This window comes from Salvelinus namaycush, chromosome 20 (assembly GCF_016432855.1).
Source record: "Salvelinus namaycush isolate Seneca chromosome 20, SaNama_1.0, whole genome shotgun sequence".
Taxonomy (NCBI): Eukaryota; Metazoa; Chordata; class Actinopteri; order Salmoniformes; family Salmonidae; genus Salvelinus; species Salvelinus namaycush.
In genome coordinates this window covers 19097608-19115941 of record NC_052326.1, presented here as the reverse complement: position 1 = coordinate 19115941, position 18334 = coordinate 19097608, and the positions used below count along the sequence as shown (strand labels likewise).

Here is an 18334-nt window from a genome sequence, read left to right as displayed (position 1 = left end):
GTAGGCTAAGACTAGTCTACTTAATGGTGCTAGTAAAACAGTTGCGTGCAAAGCTTTTCTGTGTAGAAAGCAAACATCTTGATATTTGATGAAATGGCCTATATCAGATGTATCACTGTCTTCGCAATTTATTGGTTGGCAATGCAGCTTGATATGGAAGACGTCTGAAATGTTGGCCTATTGCAATATAATAGGAGGCAAGGGTTATCAAATGTCAATACAATGCATATATGTTATAGCCCTTTCCAAATAATTGGGGCATAGGGGCCGAAGCCTAACTCATATATACATTTAGAATATTTTTCCGCAAACGTTCTCCAAAACATTTGATTTCGGGATACAATTCTATTTCCTACTAATAAATGGCAACATTTGAGATGGTTAAAAATCCCATGTTACATTTACATTGCAATTTATACAAATGCGCCCACGGAAAACACTTTTAAATATTTTATTTTCCTTTTATTTACAATTCGATTTTCACACATTATGCAATGGGGAAATAAAAACGATATACTCCTGGGTTGAGCAAATAGTCATGATTTCAATTATACATGTTTAGAACATGAATCCATTCAGGGTCAGATTTACTGCAGTGCAACAGTACAACATTCACATCCTTATTATTATACTTTTTTTAATCGAATAATAAAAAACCTCAAACACAAAATGGTCTTTAATCAGTCTATCAACAGTCCCAATGTTTTTTATGCTTTATAGTTTTCCGTCTTTTAAAACATTTTGATAAATGAAAACTGTAGAGAGAAAAAATCATAGAAATGTGTACTGGTGCAGTCATAATAAACTGTCAATTTAAGTGTTGAAGGAGACTTTACAAATCCAATGGAAAATCTCAGCTTTCGGGTCCCCTGGAAGAATCGGTCGCTGCAGATATAGGCCTACATGAATTATTGTCATGTAACTTCCGTATGTGTTTTTTCAGGTCAAAGTTTCTGCAGAAGCCTTTCCCGCAGGTTCCGCACGTGAAGGGCTTTTTGTCGTTGTGCGTGTGCATGTGGAAGGTTAGGTTGTAGACCTGATGGAAGGCCTTGTTGCAGATGGAACACTTGTACTGTTTCTCTCCGCTGTGCGTCAGCTTGTGGTTCTTGTAATTTCCTGAAATTGAAAAATTCAATGACTAAAAATGAACATCGCGAATAAAATGAACAGCATACACGAAAGGGAACACATTGAGTTCCTTTTTTTCTCCTCGAGGTCAATAGTTCATCATTAAGTTACTCTCCACAAAGACGCTCCATTCTACAGCCTTCATTAATCAGCGCTTTGCATGTCGAAGTCAAGAAGTTGTCAAACTTTGTCAAAATCAAACGCAACAACAACTGGAACCTGTCGGATTATAAACCTGGGAAAGGTCTGTCTCTTGACCCATGGCAAATGTAAACGCATTGTAGGGAGAGTTAGTTAGTGTAAAGTGACATGTCCTATTTAGATTGATGCTTCAAGATCATCAGAGGGCTGCAATGGGAATCCATTTTTACCAACAGGTTTCTAAATAATAATTGTGTACCTTTGCTGTTACTTTTGGACCTAATCTTATATCATTTGGTTACAACTGCGATATAAAATCACAACCATCATCGCTATTGTCATACAATTACTTACTGTATGCTATTTAATGAATATGTGTCTGGGATATTAAGTTCATTCATAATACAGTCTGAAAATCATATGATCTGGAAAATGTTACTGTGATGTTCTGGTGTTATCTTAATCTCAAAACATAGCCATGTCAACACCCCCCCCCCCCCCCCCCCCCCATTATGCGTGTTTGTGTAAATATATGCGTAAGAGGACATATGATTTATATTTTGAAAAGGGTTTTAATAGTGAATAATTACCTTTCTGATGAAATCCTTTCCCACAGAATTCGCAGACGAATGGTTTGTACCCGGCATGGATCCGTATGTGAGTGTTCAGCGTCGAACTCCTGTTGAACGCCTTCCCACACTGGTTGCATTTATGAGGCTTTTCCTGGAAAATAATTAAGACAAATTCTTATTAGACTACTTTTTGTAAGCAATCATGATGTAGTTTATAATACAGTCATATATAATTAATAGAGTTATAAACGAGTGAAATATGATATGTCTCACCTGTGTGTGAATGATTTTGTGTCTGCACAATGTACTGGCCTGACGGAATCCTTTCCCGCAAACTTTACACACGAACGGCCTAGCGCCTGTGTGCACTGGCATGTGTCGTGTCAAATTATAATGAGCATTGAACACCTGCAGAAGAAAATAAACAATCTCGTTTTTACTTTTCTTGTTTTCATTTGTGAGGTGTTTTGATTATGTGAAATTAACAATTCAGCTTCAATTTAATGTCAAAATAAATAGGGAACGTCTATTCTTGCACACTTCTAAAAGAAGTTAAATAATGAGTAATTGTCTAGGCCTATATGTTTTTGTTTAGAGGAAATGTAAGTGATTTGCAAATCAAATAATAAACAAACTAAACGAAAAATAATAATTGCATCATTATTTTTTTACCATTCGTTTTACTGAATGAAATAATTTACCTTTCCACACACTTCGCAGGTGAAGTTTTTGGGTTTTCCGTCCATGGAGCTGTTGTTGAGCTTGCTGTGCGCTTTCACTCCATTTTTCTCCGAGCTCTGGTTATGGTTCTCCTTCACTATCTGGTCGAGCTGGCCAGGAAGATGCTCCTTGTGTGGGTACTGAGGTGTCGGAAACTTCTCGGCGGAAGCGCTGGCGAGTTTGGCGTTCTCCAGCAATAGCAGTTTCTGGTGCGCACTGAGAGAAGCCTGGGCTTGAGAGTTGGCCAGGGCCGAGGAGAACAAGTGTCCGGTTAGCAGCTCAGACTGGTGATAAGCAGAGTCCAGGTAGTTGAAATAGTAAAAAGAGCCGTTGGTGGGCATCGCCACCGTCTGATGGATGACCTGGGGTTTAATCACCCTGCTCCCCGGTAATAAAGACTGCTTCAACCCCGAGTCCGTTTTGCAACACATCCCGCAGTTGGCTTTGCACATCGCTGCAGAAGTGCATAGTGTTCCTCTGAAATTAGCTTTCCAAAATTCGGAGTAGTTCATCAGCGCCTTGGCTTGTAAGTCGTAGCTAAAAGGTTGCAGGGGGATCATGCACGGTATAGGTGAGCAGAGCCCGAGCATCTTCTTTCCCCCTGAAGACTCCACTCGCCGCTCATCCAAATTGCCTTTCGGTTCCGAGGTCTTGGACATGATCCGGTCAATCGAGAAGGCCAGCGGCTTTGGGGTGGCAGACGCTCCACTTCTACCGCTTTCGTGTCGTGGGCAAGACATCACCGTTCCAAAGGGGAGAGAACTTGCCATGTTGTGTACCGAACTTGTTGTGAGGAGCAGCCGACCAGCCGCCCTGTCCTCGCCTCCTGAATTCCAGAAAAGACAGGACACACATCAGTTTAATAAGCACCTTGGTATTACAATGTCACTCATTTGCATTCAAATGGCCATCCCTGGAACAATAGCGTCCAGGGGTACCAGATTAATGCTCATTAACTAGTACACACAAAATTAACAGGACATTACAGAGCTCGTTAGGGAAAAGAAAAAGACAAAAAACAGTGCGTTCATACCTATTCAGCACCTCTGAGAATCTGATAGTCAATGTTGAAGTTTACCTTTTAGTAAAGCGACAGCAGATGTAGCCTATTCGGAGATAGCAGCGTGACTGCTCTGCCACATCTTGGAAGCGGACTTCCTCATCAGCGCGAGATCACTGTCTTTTGCATTTAGCTGACGTCACATGAACTAGCTCGTATTAGGGTGACAAGGAAACGCCATCACCAGGCCTGTCCCTTCTCCCGCGGCCCACTTATATACTGCCATGGGTGGTATGCATGACAGTTATTACAGATTATTATTTATGTCTCCATCCTCAAATCCTCCACCTCTTACCACCAGCCATTCTCTAATCGAATAACTATGATGTATTCCTTTCTCGAAAATAAGAAAAAGATGAGCTCCATTTGATAATAATAATTTTAACAATGTGTTTGTTATTATTAGTTGGCTACATATTATTATTATTATTATTGATGGTATTATTATTATTTGTTTGTAGTTCTTGTTGTTGTTGTTCTTGCGTAACAACACTCAATTAGGCCTACTGTTTTTAGGAAATAGGCTGCTATTCCAATTTTATTCGATTTATTTCAGGCTACCATGTTTTGAATGGGAATATCTGCAACTATTAGGCTACACATTGAATTAGACCATACAACTCATTTCCAGATGTTATGCTTCTGAGTATGCTAAAATTCACAATTTAAGAGGACTGTTATTCAGACTCAGAGGTTGTTTAACTTGATTAACAATTTGGGTCCTCCGGTTTGACCAGTCTCAATTTTCATTGCGAGTTGCTAATCCTTGGAGATGGAATAGCTTTTTCATGCTGGTTTATAGGCTACTTACTATTTGTATAATTGAGAAGGTCCAATTTTCACCTGTTTAAGGAGCAGATTGCAAGAGCAGAACCTCCCTCCGATCCTATTAAACGTTTTTCCTCCTTCACTTATTCAGAAGAACCAATTTTCCAGAGCGATTCAGAGCTCAGCTCCGAAAAAAACTGCTCTTTCACTTTTAGCTACTAAAGCACTGCGTGGAACCTGGTTTTGTGTTTTTCTGAAATAAAGGGAAGGATTAAAGGGGGAAGAAAGGATTTAGCCTGGCCAGAGGTAGACCGAAAAATGAAAAGAGCTCTTTTTAAACCAGCACAAAAAGTTTGCTGGAATCCGGAGTTTTATGTGCTTGCTACAATGACCAGTCACCCTCGAGTCATTGTTCATAAGGACCAGCTTGAATTCATTTGTTTGCAGACGATTTCACCTGAGACTCACAACAAATTATTACAAAAAGAGATTCCAAAAGAACTTTGCAAGTTCACACACACAATAACTGCGTTTCTTTATTATTGGTTTGTAAACGCTTTATTGATGTTGCTTATTCAACCATTTCGACCATGCCATTCTCAAGTTCTCTCTTACCCTTTGGAATGTAATAATTCGAGTGTGGATAAGTTCATGTGGATGTCCTTGAGATAATAAGACTCAAGGAGATGTTAGTCTTTCTTGGGTGAATTAATGGAAAATGTGAACTGAGATCTACTGCTTTTATGTCGACTTTATTTCACAGTTTAAATTGAGGGACAAAAACGTGTTTAAATTAGGATACTGACCCGTTCATTTCTCTGCTCTTTTTGTTTGTGATTGTCATAACGAAAATTCACTAGGATAATAAGTGGGCCTGACATTACACATGTACAGTATATCGACAAAATATACCATAGGCCTACATTTTCACAACAGTCTGTTTTTACTGATGGCCAAAATATGTGTAGGCCTGCGTAGCCAAGACCTGAACATGTAGCCTAATTCAATATTAAATTCAGTTACACACCTGCAACTTTAGCGCGGAAAGGTTTAAATGAGTGCCAGTAGACCTAATTCCACTTATATGTAAATGGTGCAACTCTAATTTCAGTTTATTCAGCCACAATTACCGGCTCCTCCACACAATAAACATTGATCCTATTGCTGTAACCTCGACCCACTATTTCGGATTAACACGTTCAGCAATTAGCTCAGGCATCGATTTAAAGTCAAATCTAGCCTGCTATAATTCAATGTATGTAATGTATTTTTTATTCAATAACTGTAACGTTTATCAAGGATATACTCATATTCAAATTAGACAGACTATTAGTTCACAATTATAAGCATAATATTGAAAAGATAAGGTAGGCCAAATTATGAATATCTTTCAAACCTATTGGTTTCTTTTATAGTGTCTGCAGTTTAAACACACACAACCTTACTGACATTCTCTCTTCTTGGTATTAGCTTCAGTGACTGACAGTGGAGGGAAAGAGATGAGAACACCTTGGTCCTGCTGACTCTGCATGAAGAGAAGTTTCCGAGGTGACCTGTCACTGAGAGTTGGCCCTGATGCCACAAGTGTCCAGAGAGACCATGTCAGCATGGTTCAGTGTTGCATCACAGAATGTGTTATGTATGTTTGTGTGTGTGTGCGAGCATGTGTGTGTGTGTGTGTGTGAGCATGTGTGTGCATGCTCATGTGTATGTGTGTGTGTGTGCATGTGTGTGTGTGCATGTGTGTGTGTGCAATGTTTTACCAATTTAGGGTTAGGGTTGGGGTTGGATTGGTATTCCAATGTCCCTACAGCTGTAATACTAACCACATACTTAAAAATAACCATAGCCCTAACACTAACCTTAACCCTAATCTTATGGTGGACATCAGACATTATACAGACACCCACACGCACCCACCTACCCACGCAGGCACACAATTTATCAAACACACCTTTCCCAAGCATTTACCTAACCCAACCTTAACCTGGACATCAGATTTAGGAAGTTTTAAGAACTCAGACTGGTCTTAGCCAGCATCCTCGTACCATTAGGCCTATGCTAACCGATAAAATAAAAAGAATCATACAACTATAGGCAGTGTTAATGCAACACCACAACAAATTGAGTCTGTCATTGGCTCAACGTTTTAAGTCTCCCGGTACCCACCTGCTGACCGGCAGTGGTGACCACACTCTCCATTAGTGGTGACACAGAGGATGAAAACTTCCACCACGGTCTTAGTGTAAGGAAAGGGAACCACAGGGAAGTACCCATGAGCAGAACTTGTCAGTGAGCTTGTGCACCTTGCTTCATTAGGGCTATGTTTGGCGATGTGTTACATCAGAGAATCACATGACCAGCATGTCACCTAACAGCATGTACTGTGGTCACATGCGGTAATGACATGTTTAATCTCAAAGGACTATTTATATTTTCAGAATGAGACAGGGCCACGTCAAAGGGTCATAGACTGGGATGGGAAACATTCTTTTGAACCCCTGTCCAAGCTCATGCAAAGGGAAATGTAATCAGTATACCAGCCATCATTGTCTTGAGATGTCTTAGGTTAAGACACATAGTTGAGACGTCTACAGACATTTTAAGACACAGAGACTTGTTGAAGACATCTTAAATCATCAGGAGATATGTTTTCCCAGACTTAAGATGTCTCAAGATGTCTTCACAAATATGTCTTAAGACGTGCCAAACCATGGTGATGGCATGGTTTATATCTGCTTTGTTCTTTTATATAAAAGTGCTCAGAGGAAAACCAAGTGTCTTGGGAAAAGTTTGCAGAGGAAATGCCAACGAAGAGGAAAACATTGTCTGTCAAAGCGATGCAGCGTTCCTGTGCTATGGACTGGCTTTTTTAATGTATTCCTGAGTGAGTCTTTTTGTCAGTCAGTGTTTGTGTCCTGAAGGCCTCCTGAGTTCCTCTAGCCTGTCAGACCTCCTGCCCCTCACCTGCTCCTCAACACGACCACCATGTGGCCTGTCTGTTTGCCTCTCTTCATCTACAGAACACTCCAACATGCACGCGCACACACACACACACGCACAAACATTCTCTATTTGTCACACACATTCAGCGTGCCCTATTCAAAATACGTAAGGCAGCCTTTTAGCCCACATTTCTCTCCCCCCACCTTCGTTACTTCTTTTGTCACATTTGTCATTGGTGCCACTTTTACTCTGTGCCTTTTAAAGTCCCCCATCTCCCTCCCCCCATCCTTCTATTTTTCTGACCCCTTATCCAAGTGCAGGAGGTTCTCCATACTGTTAGTTCTGAATAGCCCATAGCTTTTCAAAGCACGGGGCAGCCTTGCCTTTGATGCTTAGAGCAGGGGAGTGAATGGCAGAGCAGGACAATGGTGAGGAGGCCTGAGAGAACAGAGCATGTATGGCCACCTGAGAGGCCGTGGTTTGCCCTGCTGGCTGCCGCCCACTCTGCACAGACCCCATGTGTCTGCCAAAATTAAAGTGATCGACAGCAGGTTGAAGGGAGCGTCCCCTCTGGGCCAGCTCTGAGTCCAGTAGAGCCATGCAAGGTCCAGGTCTACCCAAGCCTGACTCAGGCCAGCCGACACCTACCCAGGCCCATCACCAGCACTGAAGAGGACATCGGAGCAGCATTGCATGTTTGCTTATATGCATTAGCATTTTTGACTATAGGCTAGAGGACAGGTGCATTGGAATATTTTTTTATTTTTTTTATTTCACCTTTATTTAACCAGGTAGGCTAGTTGAGAACAAGTTCTCATTTGCAACTGCGACCTGGCCAAGATAAAGTAAAGCAGTTCGACACATACAACAACACAGAGTTACACATGGAATAAACAAACATACAATCAATAATACAGTAGGAAAATCTATATACAGCATGTGCAAAGGAGGTAGGATAAGAGAGGTAAGGCAATAAATAGGCCATGGTGTCAAAGAAATTACAATGTAGCAATTTAAACACTAGGATGGTAGGATGTGTAGAGGATGAATGTGCAAGTTGAGATTCTCGGGTGCAAAGGAGCAAGATAAATAAATAAATACAGTATGGGATGAGGTAGATTGGATGGGCTATTTACAGATGAGCTATGTACAGGTGCTCTGATAGCTGGTGCTTAAAGCTAGTGAGGGAGGTAAAAGCCTCCAGCTTCAGAGATTTTTGCCGTTCGTTCCAGTCATTGGCAGCAGAGAACTGGAAGGAAAGGCGGCCAAAGGAAGAATTGGCTTTGGGGGTGACCAGTGAGATATACCTGCTGGAGCGCGTGCTACGGGTGGGTGCTGCTATGGTGACTAGTGAGCTGAGATAAGGCAGGGCTTTACCTAGCAGAGACTTGTAGATGACCTGGAGCCAGTGGGTTTGGCGACGAGTATGTAGTGAGGGCCAGCCCACGAGAGCATACAGGTCGCAGTGGTGGGTAGTATATGGGGCTTTGGTGACAAAACGGATTTCACTGTGATAGACTGCATCCAATTAGTTGAGTAGAGTGTTGGAGGCTATTTTGTAAATGACATCGCCGAAGTCGAGGATCGGTAGGATGGTCAGTTTTACGAGGGTATGTTTGGCAGCATGAGTGAAGGATGCTTTGTTGCGAAATAGGAAGCCAATTCTAGATTTAATTTTGGATTGGAGATGTTTAATGTGAGTCTGGAAGGAGAGTTTACAGTCTAACCAGACACTTAGGTATTTGTAGTTGTTCACATATTCTAAGTCAGAACCGTCCAGAGTAGTGATGCTGGACGGGCGGGCATGTGCGGGCAGCGATCAGTTAAAGAGCATTCATTTAGTTTTACTTGCATTTAAGAGCAGTTGGAGGCCACGGAAGGAGAGTTGTATGGCATTGAAGCTCATCAGGAGGTTAGTTAACACAGTGTCCAACGAAGGGCCAGAGGTATACAGAATGGTATCGTCTGCGTAGAGGTGGATCAAAGAATCACCAGCAGCGAGAGCGACATCATTGATGTATACAGAGAAGAAAGTCGGCCCGAGAATTGAACCCTGTGGCACCCCCATAGAGACTGCCAGAGGTCCGGACAACAGGCCCTCCGATTTGACATACGGAACTCTATCGGAGATGTAGTTGGTGAACCAAGCGAGGCAATCATTTGAGAAACCAAGGCTGTTGAGTCTGCCAATAAGAATGTTGTGATTGACAGAGTCGAAAGCCTTAGCCAGGTCGATGAATACGGCTGCACAGTAATGTCTCTTATCGATGGCGGTTACGATTTCGTTTAGGATCTTGAGCGTGGCTGAGGTGCACCCATGACCAGCTCTGAAACCAGATTGCATAGAAGGTGCGGTGAGATTCGAAATGGTCGGTAATCTGTTTGTTAACTTGGCTTTCAAAGACCAAGAAAGGCAGGATAGAATGGATATAGGTCTGTAGGTCTGTAGCAGTTTGGGTCTAGAGTGTCTCCCCCTTTGAAGAGGGGGATGACCGTGGCAGCTTTCCAATCTATGGGAATCTCAGACGATACGAAAGAGAGGTTGAACAGGCTAGTAATAGGGGTTGCAACATTTTCGGCAGATAATTTTAGAAAGAGATGGTCCAGATTGTCTAGCCTGGCTGATTTGTAGGGGTCCAGATTTTGCAGCTCTTTCAGAATATCAGCTATCTGGATTTGGGTGAAGGAGAAGTGGGGAAGGTTTGGGCGCGTTGCTGTGGGGAGTGCAGGGCTGTTGACTGGGGTAGGGGTAGCCAGGTGGAAAGCATGGCCAGTCGTAGAAAAATGCTTATTGAAATTCTCAATTATTGTGGATTTATCGGTAGTGACAGTGTTTCCTAGCCTCAGTGCAGTGGGCAGCTGGGAGGAGGTGCTCTTATTCTCCATGGACTTTACAGTGTCACAGAACTTTTTTGAGTTTGTACTACAGGATGCAAATTTCTGTTTGAAAAAGCTAGCCTTAGCTTTCCTAACTGCCTGTGTATATTGGTTCCTAACTTCCCTGAAAAGTTGCATATCACGGGGGCTATTCGATGCTAATGCAGAATGCCACAGGATGTTTTTGTGCTGGTCAAGGGCAGATTGAACCAAGGGCTATATCTATTCCTTGTTCTACATTTTTGAATGGAGCATGCTTACTTAAGATGGTGAGGAAGGCACTTTTAAAGAATAACCAGGCATCCTCTACTGACGGAATGAGGTCAATATCCTTCCAGGATACCCCGGCCAGGTCGATTAAAAAGGCCTGTTCGCTGAAGTGTTTTAGGGATCGTTTAACCGCAAACCCATTACGGATGCAGGCAATGAGGCAGTGATCGCTGAGATCTTGGTTGAAAACAGCGGAGGTGTATTTGGAGGGCGAGTTAGTTAGGATGATATCTATGAGGGTGCCTGTGTTTACAGATTTGGGGTTGTACCTGGTAGGTTCATAGATAATTTGTGTGAGATTGAGGGCATCAAGCTTAGATTGTAGGATGGCCGAGGTGTTAAGCATGTCCCAGTTTAGGTCACCTAGCAGCACGGGCTCAGAAGATAGATGGGGGGCAATCAATTCACATATGGTGTCCAGGGCACAGCTGGGGGTAGAGGGTGGTCTATAGCAAGCGGCAACGGTGAGAGACTTGTTTCTGGAAAGGTGCATTTTTAGAAGTAGAAGCTCAAATTGTTTTGGTACAGACCTGGATAGTAAGATAGAACTCTGCAGGCTGTCTCTGCAGTAGATTGCAACACCGCCCCCTTGGCAGTTCTATCTTGGCGGAAAATGTTATAGTTAGGGATGGACATTTTTGGGTTTTTGGTGGTTTTCCTAAGCCAGGATTCAGACACGGCTAAAACATCCGGGTTGGCAGAATGTGTTAAAGCAGTGAATAAAGCAAACTTAGGGAGTAGGCTTCTAGTGTTAACATGCATGAAACCAAGGCTTTTACGGTTACAGAAGTCAACAAATGAGAGCACCTGGGGAGTAGGAGTGGAGCTAGGCACTGCAGGTCCTAGATTAACCTCTACATCACCAGAGGAACAGAGGAGAAGTAGGATAAGGGCACGGCTAAAGGCTATAAGAACTGGCCGTCTAGCACGTTCGGAACAGAGAGTAAAAGGAGCAGGTTTCTGGGCACGATAGCATAGATTCAAGGTATAGTTTTTCTAAACCATTTCTGACCATTGTAAGAACTTGGTGAAATGCTATGATATGTACAACATATTTGCTAAAATGACCTATGGAGGGCATCCGGAGTGGCGCAGTGGTCTAAGGCCCTGCATCGCAGTGCTAAACTGTGCCACTAGAGATCCTGGTTTGAGTCCAGGCTCTGTCGGAGCCGGCCGCTACTGGGAGACCCATGGGGCGGCGCACAACCAGCCCAGCGTCGTCCGGGTTAGGGAAGGGTTTGGCCGGCAGGGTTTTTCTTGTCCACTAGCGACTCCTGTGGTGGGTCGGGCACACTGACACGTTTGCCAGGTGCAAGGATTTTCCTCTGACACATGGGTGCAGCTGGCTTCTGGGTTAAGTAGGCATTGTGTCAAGAAGCAGTGCGGCTTGGTTGGGTTGTGTTTCGGAGGATGCACGGCTCTCAACCTTAGCCTCTCCCGAGTCCGTGCGGGAGTTGCGGTGATGGGACAAGACTGTAACTACCAATTGGATACCACGAAATTGGGGAGAAAAATATATAAAAAATTAAATGAGCTATGAAATATAAATGTGTCTATCAGGTGATTAAATTTTAACAACAGTGGGATTGGCAGCCCCAGTTCCTCACTGTGATCCTGTTGATCCCCATATGGGCTTACTGTATGATCAGACAGGAAGAACATCTCTCTGTAATACGCTGCGCTGATGTCTTGACTGAACATTGTGTTAGATTGCTTTAAACTGTAAGCTACTCTTTTCATGGAAAAAATATACAAAATTAATCAGTGGGGTTGTTTTCCCTTCTTAAGGCTCAGATAAGAAGGTTATGGAGAGGTAGTAAAACATAAGAGGCTTTGCTACAGCCTTTATTAAACGGATATGACATCTACCTGCTCTGTTAAATAACAGGCAATTTCAACACTTCTGGCACGCAAATTAACAAAAATACCTCCCCCAAAAAACAGAAGCTGTTCTGAACAAACGTTTGAATGCAGCAGCCCATTTTTTTTGTGTGGGTATATATAACAAATTGCTTGCTTAAAATAAAGTGCGAAGATCAATGGATTTGGTAGCCCAATTGTTTATATTATGGTCGTTAACTTTTTCCTCTTACAATGTTCTTGTTGTTGTTATTATCCTGCGATGTCATGTCTGAGGGAACCTGCTGGGTCGTATATGGGGGCCTCAACTGTCAGGACACCCCACTGCTTGTGCTCCAACCTGGTCTCAGAGCATTTCATATTATTTCGAACATAAATCTGAGACACTCTATTTAGTATGATATGTTACACTTCGTATGGTATGTATTAATTTGTCAATGTCCATCATCCATTTCGTATGATATGTTAGTAATTGCAATTTGTACAATATGTTACAAATTCAAATTTGTTATGGCTAACATTATCTAGGTGGCTAATGTGAACGTTAGCTAGCTGGCTAGTGTTAGCTAGGCTAGGAGTTAGGGTTAGGGGATAGGGTTAAACTTAAGGTTAGGAGTTAAGTTAAAGAGTTAAGGTTAGGGTTAGGGGAAGGTAGTAAGTAGTTGCAAAGTTGTTAATTAGCTCAAATGCTAAAGTTGTCTATGATGAGATTCATGGTTCGGGCTAGGTCCCTTAGTTCAAGTAAAAGGAAATCTTAACGCTACAGCATACAATGACATTGTACACAATTCCAACTTTGTGGCAACAGTGCTCTTGTGGCTGAATGGAAGCAAGTACCCGCAGCAATGTTCTAACATCTAGTGGAAAGCCTTCCCAGATGAGTGGAGGCTGTTATAGCAGCAAAGGGGGAACCAACTACATATTAATGTCCATGATTTTGAAATTAGATGTTCGATGAGCAGGTGTCCACATACTTTTGGTCATGTATTGTATTTAAACGCCAGCCCTTATAACCCCTCATCTCCCCCTCCTCCTGTCACAGTGGTGTCCTAAGAAAAGAGTCTGAGATTAGTGTGTTGGATTAAAGTTTTACTCATCTTGAGAGTTTATAATACAGTCCAGAAGGAGATTGGAAGAATGGCCAAAGATGATATACACTTTGGCAGATCTCTTCCACCAGATTAAAAAAAAAGAAAAATCAGGGACAAGATGACAGATATCAGGGGGATTAAATATAATAAAGTCACGAATTAAAAGAAGACCGCATATTTTTAATTATGTCATAGAAGAAGGGCAAACAACAAATCATTCTTAGAAGAATTGAGAAAAACAAGATTTATCCCCAGTATTGTGGGAATGGGGTGATCCAAAACAACAACAGAAACAATCTTGTGTCTCATTCGAGAACAAGGCTATGATTTGGTTGAAGGGTGACAACATAGTTTGTCATTTTGGAGAACTGACAGTAGGAATTCATTGTACTGTACATTCAATACTTACATTATAACAAGTATGAATAGCTGCTATAGGTATCACTTTTTGCTCATCCTTATTCTCTAATAGGCATGTGTAAGTTTTCAGTTCAGCCTTCCACATTCTGACATACACATTCTGGGATTCATCCAGAATGTGGATTAGAAATGATAAAGTCCTGGTGAATTTGGAATTTATGATAAGCAGGGGTGTTTTATGGCATTTTGCATTCTCCTAGTGCAATGATTGTCGTCTCTGATTACTTTTCATATCAAGTGCTAGGGGGAAATGTGAGGAATGAAGAGCTGTGCCATTGAGCAAATGAGACTTCTCATCCCTGCAGACATTGTGGTTAAACTCAAGACACTATTTCACCAGCTCATACTTGTGGTGGGCGTAGGGCACAGTCAGTCAAACGAGAGAGGCTCTAAGCGGTAATGTTCTCCCTGGGACTTAATTTCTGACCTAATTGTGGCTACGTTTCTATGGACGCCCATCTCGTTGCTACCTGATATAGGAATAATCGACAGCAAAGGCCAAAATGCTCTAGCTCAACATCCAATCGAGCATATGAGGGTCCTCTGGATATTATACATTTAATCAGCACATAAATCCAGGCGCGATGCAACAATTTTGTGAGGGAGAGGACAGCGAGATGGATTAATAGGCCTGGAGATTTACGCAGGCACGATCTGTGCTGCTTTGGTTTTTAAGCTTCAATCAGCTTTTAAAATGAGAATGATAATGGTATTCAAATAAAATTCTCAATTGACCATCACAGCAAGAACTGGCCCAAGTCTCAACACTGGAGCACGCAGCCTGGTCTCATAGACTAAACGTAACATAGTAAAGTAAATTCGGGACACTCAAATTAGTATTATATTTTACGTTTGGTATTGCTACATAAGACAGAAGGTTATTTAAGGCAAAAACGAAAGTTGGGTGGTTGATGGAGTGTGCGTATTACGCAAATGTTTAGTTTATTTATTAAATTCACTCCCTGTACTTGCTTCCCGTTTATTAGCTGTTAATTAACTGCCAATGTTTGTCTATGGAGATTGCATGGCGGTGTGCTCAATTTATACATCTGTCAGCAACGAATGTGGCTGAAATAGCCAAATCCACTAATTTAAAGGGGTGTCCACATACCTTTGTATATATAGTGTATGTATTGTGCTTTCAGCTTCAATTTGAGTTTGTTTTTCTTAAAAATGTATCACAACATAACACTAACTCTTTACACTAATTTCTATGGGCAGATTACTTCTAGGAAATGTAACTAAAATGAATATGACTTCCAGGGGGGTATACTACAAAGCAGGATCAAGGAGTTGGCTAACTAACTTTCCTAAATATTCAGAAATATTTTTTTTTCTTCCTGAAAGCTTGAAATGGGCATTGTCTAAATGACTCCCCAACCAAAAACACATACTGTATCTACGTTTAGATTTCTTAATTAAGCAACACATCTATAGTTATTTCTGGTAGTTTATCAATGTTAGCTGGCTAACTAATTGAACCTACTTTCTAGTATACCCTTCAGGACTGTACAACACAACAACAATAACAATTACATGAATAAAAAAGCAGTATGTTTGTACAGATACTTTTATTTTCACTTTGTGGGCCCCAGATCTATAAGCTCCCATAAGGCAGAAGCAAAATGACTCCACCAGTAACTTTACACTGAGAACAAACACACTTTTGGAGAGAAGAGGATAACTGGGACATGCAGTAACTGCACACAGGGCAATGTACAGTATGTGTATATACAAAACAACATCAGCGGCAGAGAAAATACTGGCAGACACAATAAAGATATAAAAGTGTGGAAACACGTAATCACCTGGAATGGCGGAAGTATAGGGGACACAGAAGAAAGTATCTTTTCCCTTTGTGATTGAATATTTTTGTGCTAATTGCTATTATAACTAAAATATAACATATTTTTAAAAAACATTATGTTTTAAAAAACATAAATTATCAATAAATACATCAACAAGATATAACAATGAAACAATTCAAATATTGCATTTCTAAAACAACTCATAATTAAAAAAAAAATGTGGCTAAATGTTTTGCCAGTGAGGGAAAATGTTGTAGTATTGAGTATTGAATTGAGTCAACAAAGTAAATTCTACATTGATGTTAAGAGAGGAGAGAGAATGGATAGCTACTTTTTATAATGTATTGTAATCTAGCTACAAACAGGTTGCCTGGCTGTCTGTAGTTTGGTTCCCTTTAGGCTGTAGACATACGCTCTGAGATGAATGAGAACAATAGGTGATCTTACTCTCCTCCTCACAATGATGTACCATTACTGTATTCACAGTACGTTAACAAAGCGCCTCAACAGGTTTGCATTCAACAGGTACACACCAAGCATTATCCCTAATCATGGTACTCAACATCGCATACATGGTTCTCCATATTGCTTAGGAACATTCAAGAGTGAATGCTAGGCAAATGCTAACTTTTTTTGTAAAACACCTATACTTTTTAGTTCAACACATAAATATATATATTTTATAATTATAATGACTAATATAATTATAATTTATGTATTCAGTTACTAATTTGTATTGTTGTTCCTTTGTGGGTATTTCTATCTATCTGACAGTGAAAAATAATAACCCTATAAGATTGGTCCAGTGGTTAACAAAGTTGATACATGCATTGATTTGCAGGCTCCCTCCGGTGATGTTGATCTAGTCATCATCGTCGTCTTCATCACTGTCCTTCATAGATATGCCCGACATCCCTCCTTCCCTCACCGACGCCGTGGCCTCCTCCAGGGTCAGTCTGTTCCGCACCGTGTCATACATCTTACTGTTTAGTGTGGAGTCCAGGACGCCCTGCAGCCGGAAGTCACGGTACTTTTTCTGGAACAAGAGAGTAGAGAGGGTCAAGGTTGGGACTAGCACACAGACAAAACATTCTCAGTCAGTTGCTAAGGCAAGAGATGACATGAAGCCAGGAATGCACTGCAATGTTTGGGTGAATCTCGACTGTTTAGAGTGGCCTCCTCTCCTTGTCTCCTTTCCTCTATCTTAATCATTAAATCATTTAATTAGTGACAACAATTTCCCAGGCATCACAATGCTTTCACCTAGCAAGTGTTTTTTAGATCAGGAAAAATGTAGGAGTGGACAAGAGGACACTTAAGAGGACACTTAATGGTTCACAATATTTGACACATTTAGCAAATTATCCACGTGTAGCATTTTCCTCAAAGAGACATCCCCACAAACAGGGGTTGTCTTAAGGACATTCAGCAACGTTCCCATTAGGTCCCTTAAAGGGGTTTTGGAGAGACGTTATCCACGGGACATTCAATGACGACAAGGAGACATTTCATGATGGTGAAGGGGAAGTCCCATGATGCTCCCAGGGGAACGTTCTCTGGGGGACCTTTGTGTAGTACCCTTTAAGTTCCCAGGACTTCAATGAGGACCATGTCAAGACCTATTTAGGCCATTCTCAGGACTTTCATTTGATGTAGATGGTCCAAAGGGAACGTTCTCTGAGGGACCTTTGTGTAGTTCCCTGTAAATTCCTAGGATGTCACTGAGAACCATGTCACAACCTTTTAAGGACAATCTCAGGACTATAATTTTACTAGTCCTTAGGACGTCGCATGACAGTCCCAAGGAAACGTTCTCTGAAGTACCTTTGTCTAGTTCCCTGGACGTCACTGAGGACCATGTCAGGACCATGTTAGAACCATTTTAGGACATTCTTGGGACGTTGTGTTTTTTTGTCACATGATGGTCCCAGGTCTCCGAAACCATTATAAGTAAAGTAATTAAATGGTATGGGGGTTTTAAGGTAAGTGGTACGCTGTTCAGCTAAAATAGTGTAAAAATCTTTAATTAACAACAATATGATTACATTTGACATGATCACTTATTCCTGACAAAATGACCCCACCTGGGATTTGAACTCAGAACCTCTAGATTTGGGGTATGCTGATAGTAACGTCAAATTATTATAATTATTAAACGTAACGACTGGGTCAAAACATGAGAAAATAACTAACGACCAGCCGCTTGGGTAGCAACTTCATAATGCAAAAACAAATTTACTTGTTTTTTACTTAACCTTTAATTAATTAGGCAAGTCAGTTAAGATCAATTTCTTATTTACAATGACGGCCTTCCCTGGCCAAACCCTAACGACGCTGGGCCAATTGTGCACCGCCCTATGGGACTCCTAATCACGGCCGGTTGTGATACAGCCTGGAATTGAACCAGGGTCAGTAGTGGATCCTCTAACACTGAGATGCAGTGCCTTAGACTGATGCGCCACTCGGTAGCTCCAGTAGCCATGACTCATTAAAATAATATTTAATATGCAGAAATGTCATTAATATTTTTATAAATATGTTGGCAACCGTTTTATTCGCCTTGGGCCTCAGAACAGCCCTTTGAGGGAGTTGTCACATGATAATTCCTGGGTAATCAGGCATTATTGCTTAAATAATGCACGCTCTAGAATGCCCTTCAAGCCAATCAGAAAC

The 18334-nt window shown here is 41.5% G+C and overlaps 2 protein-coding genes across 7 annotated transcripts in view; both read right to left on the bottom strand.

Annotated features, from left to right (window-relative positions):
- Positions 1-853: 853 nt before the first annotated feature.
- LOC120064921 (fez family zinc finger protein 2-like) lies at positions 854-3352 on the bottom strand. The gene is made up of 4 exons (XM_039015510.1): positions 2543-3352; positions 2115-2249; positions 1860-1992; positions 854-1116 (listed from the first exon to the last, which is right to left on the bottom strand). Exons 1-4 carry the CDS (start codon positions 3329-3331, stop codon positions 854-856), a joined length of 1320 nt encoding a protein of 439 aa, XP_038871438.1. The 5' UTR covers positions 3332-3352.
- Positions 3353-16523: 13171 nt separating this feature from the next.
- The window catches only part of LOC120065712 (calcium-dependent secretion activator 1), a 188854-nt gene continuing 187043 nt past the window's right edge, over positions 16524-18334 (bottom strand). For all 6 annotated transcript variants that reach the window (XM_039016794.1, XM_039016791.1, XM_039016793.1 and 3 more), the window contains one exon: positions 16524-16697. In XM_039016794.1, coding sequence (XP_038872722.1) covers positions 16524-16697 — 174 coding nt within the window. The remainder of the gene's footprint in view (positions 16698-18334) is intronic.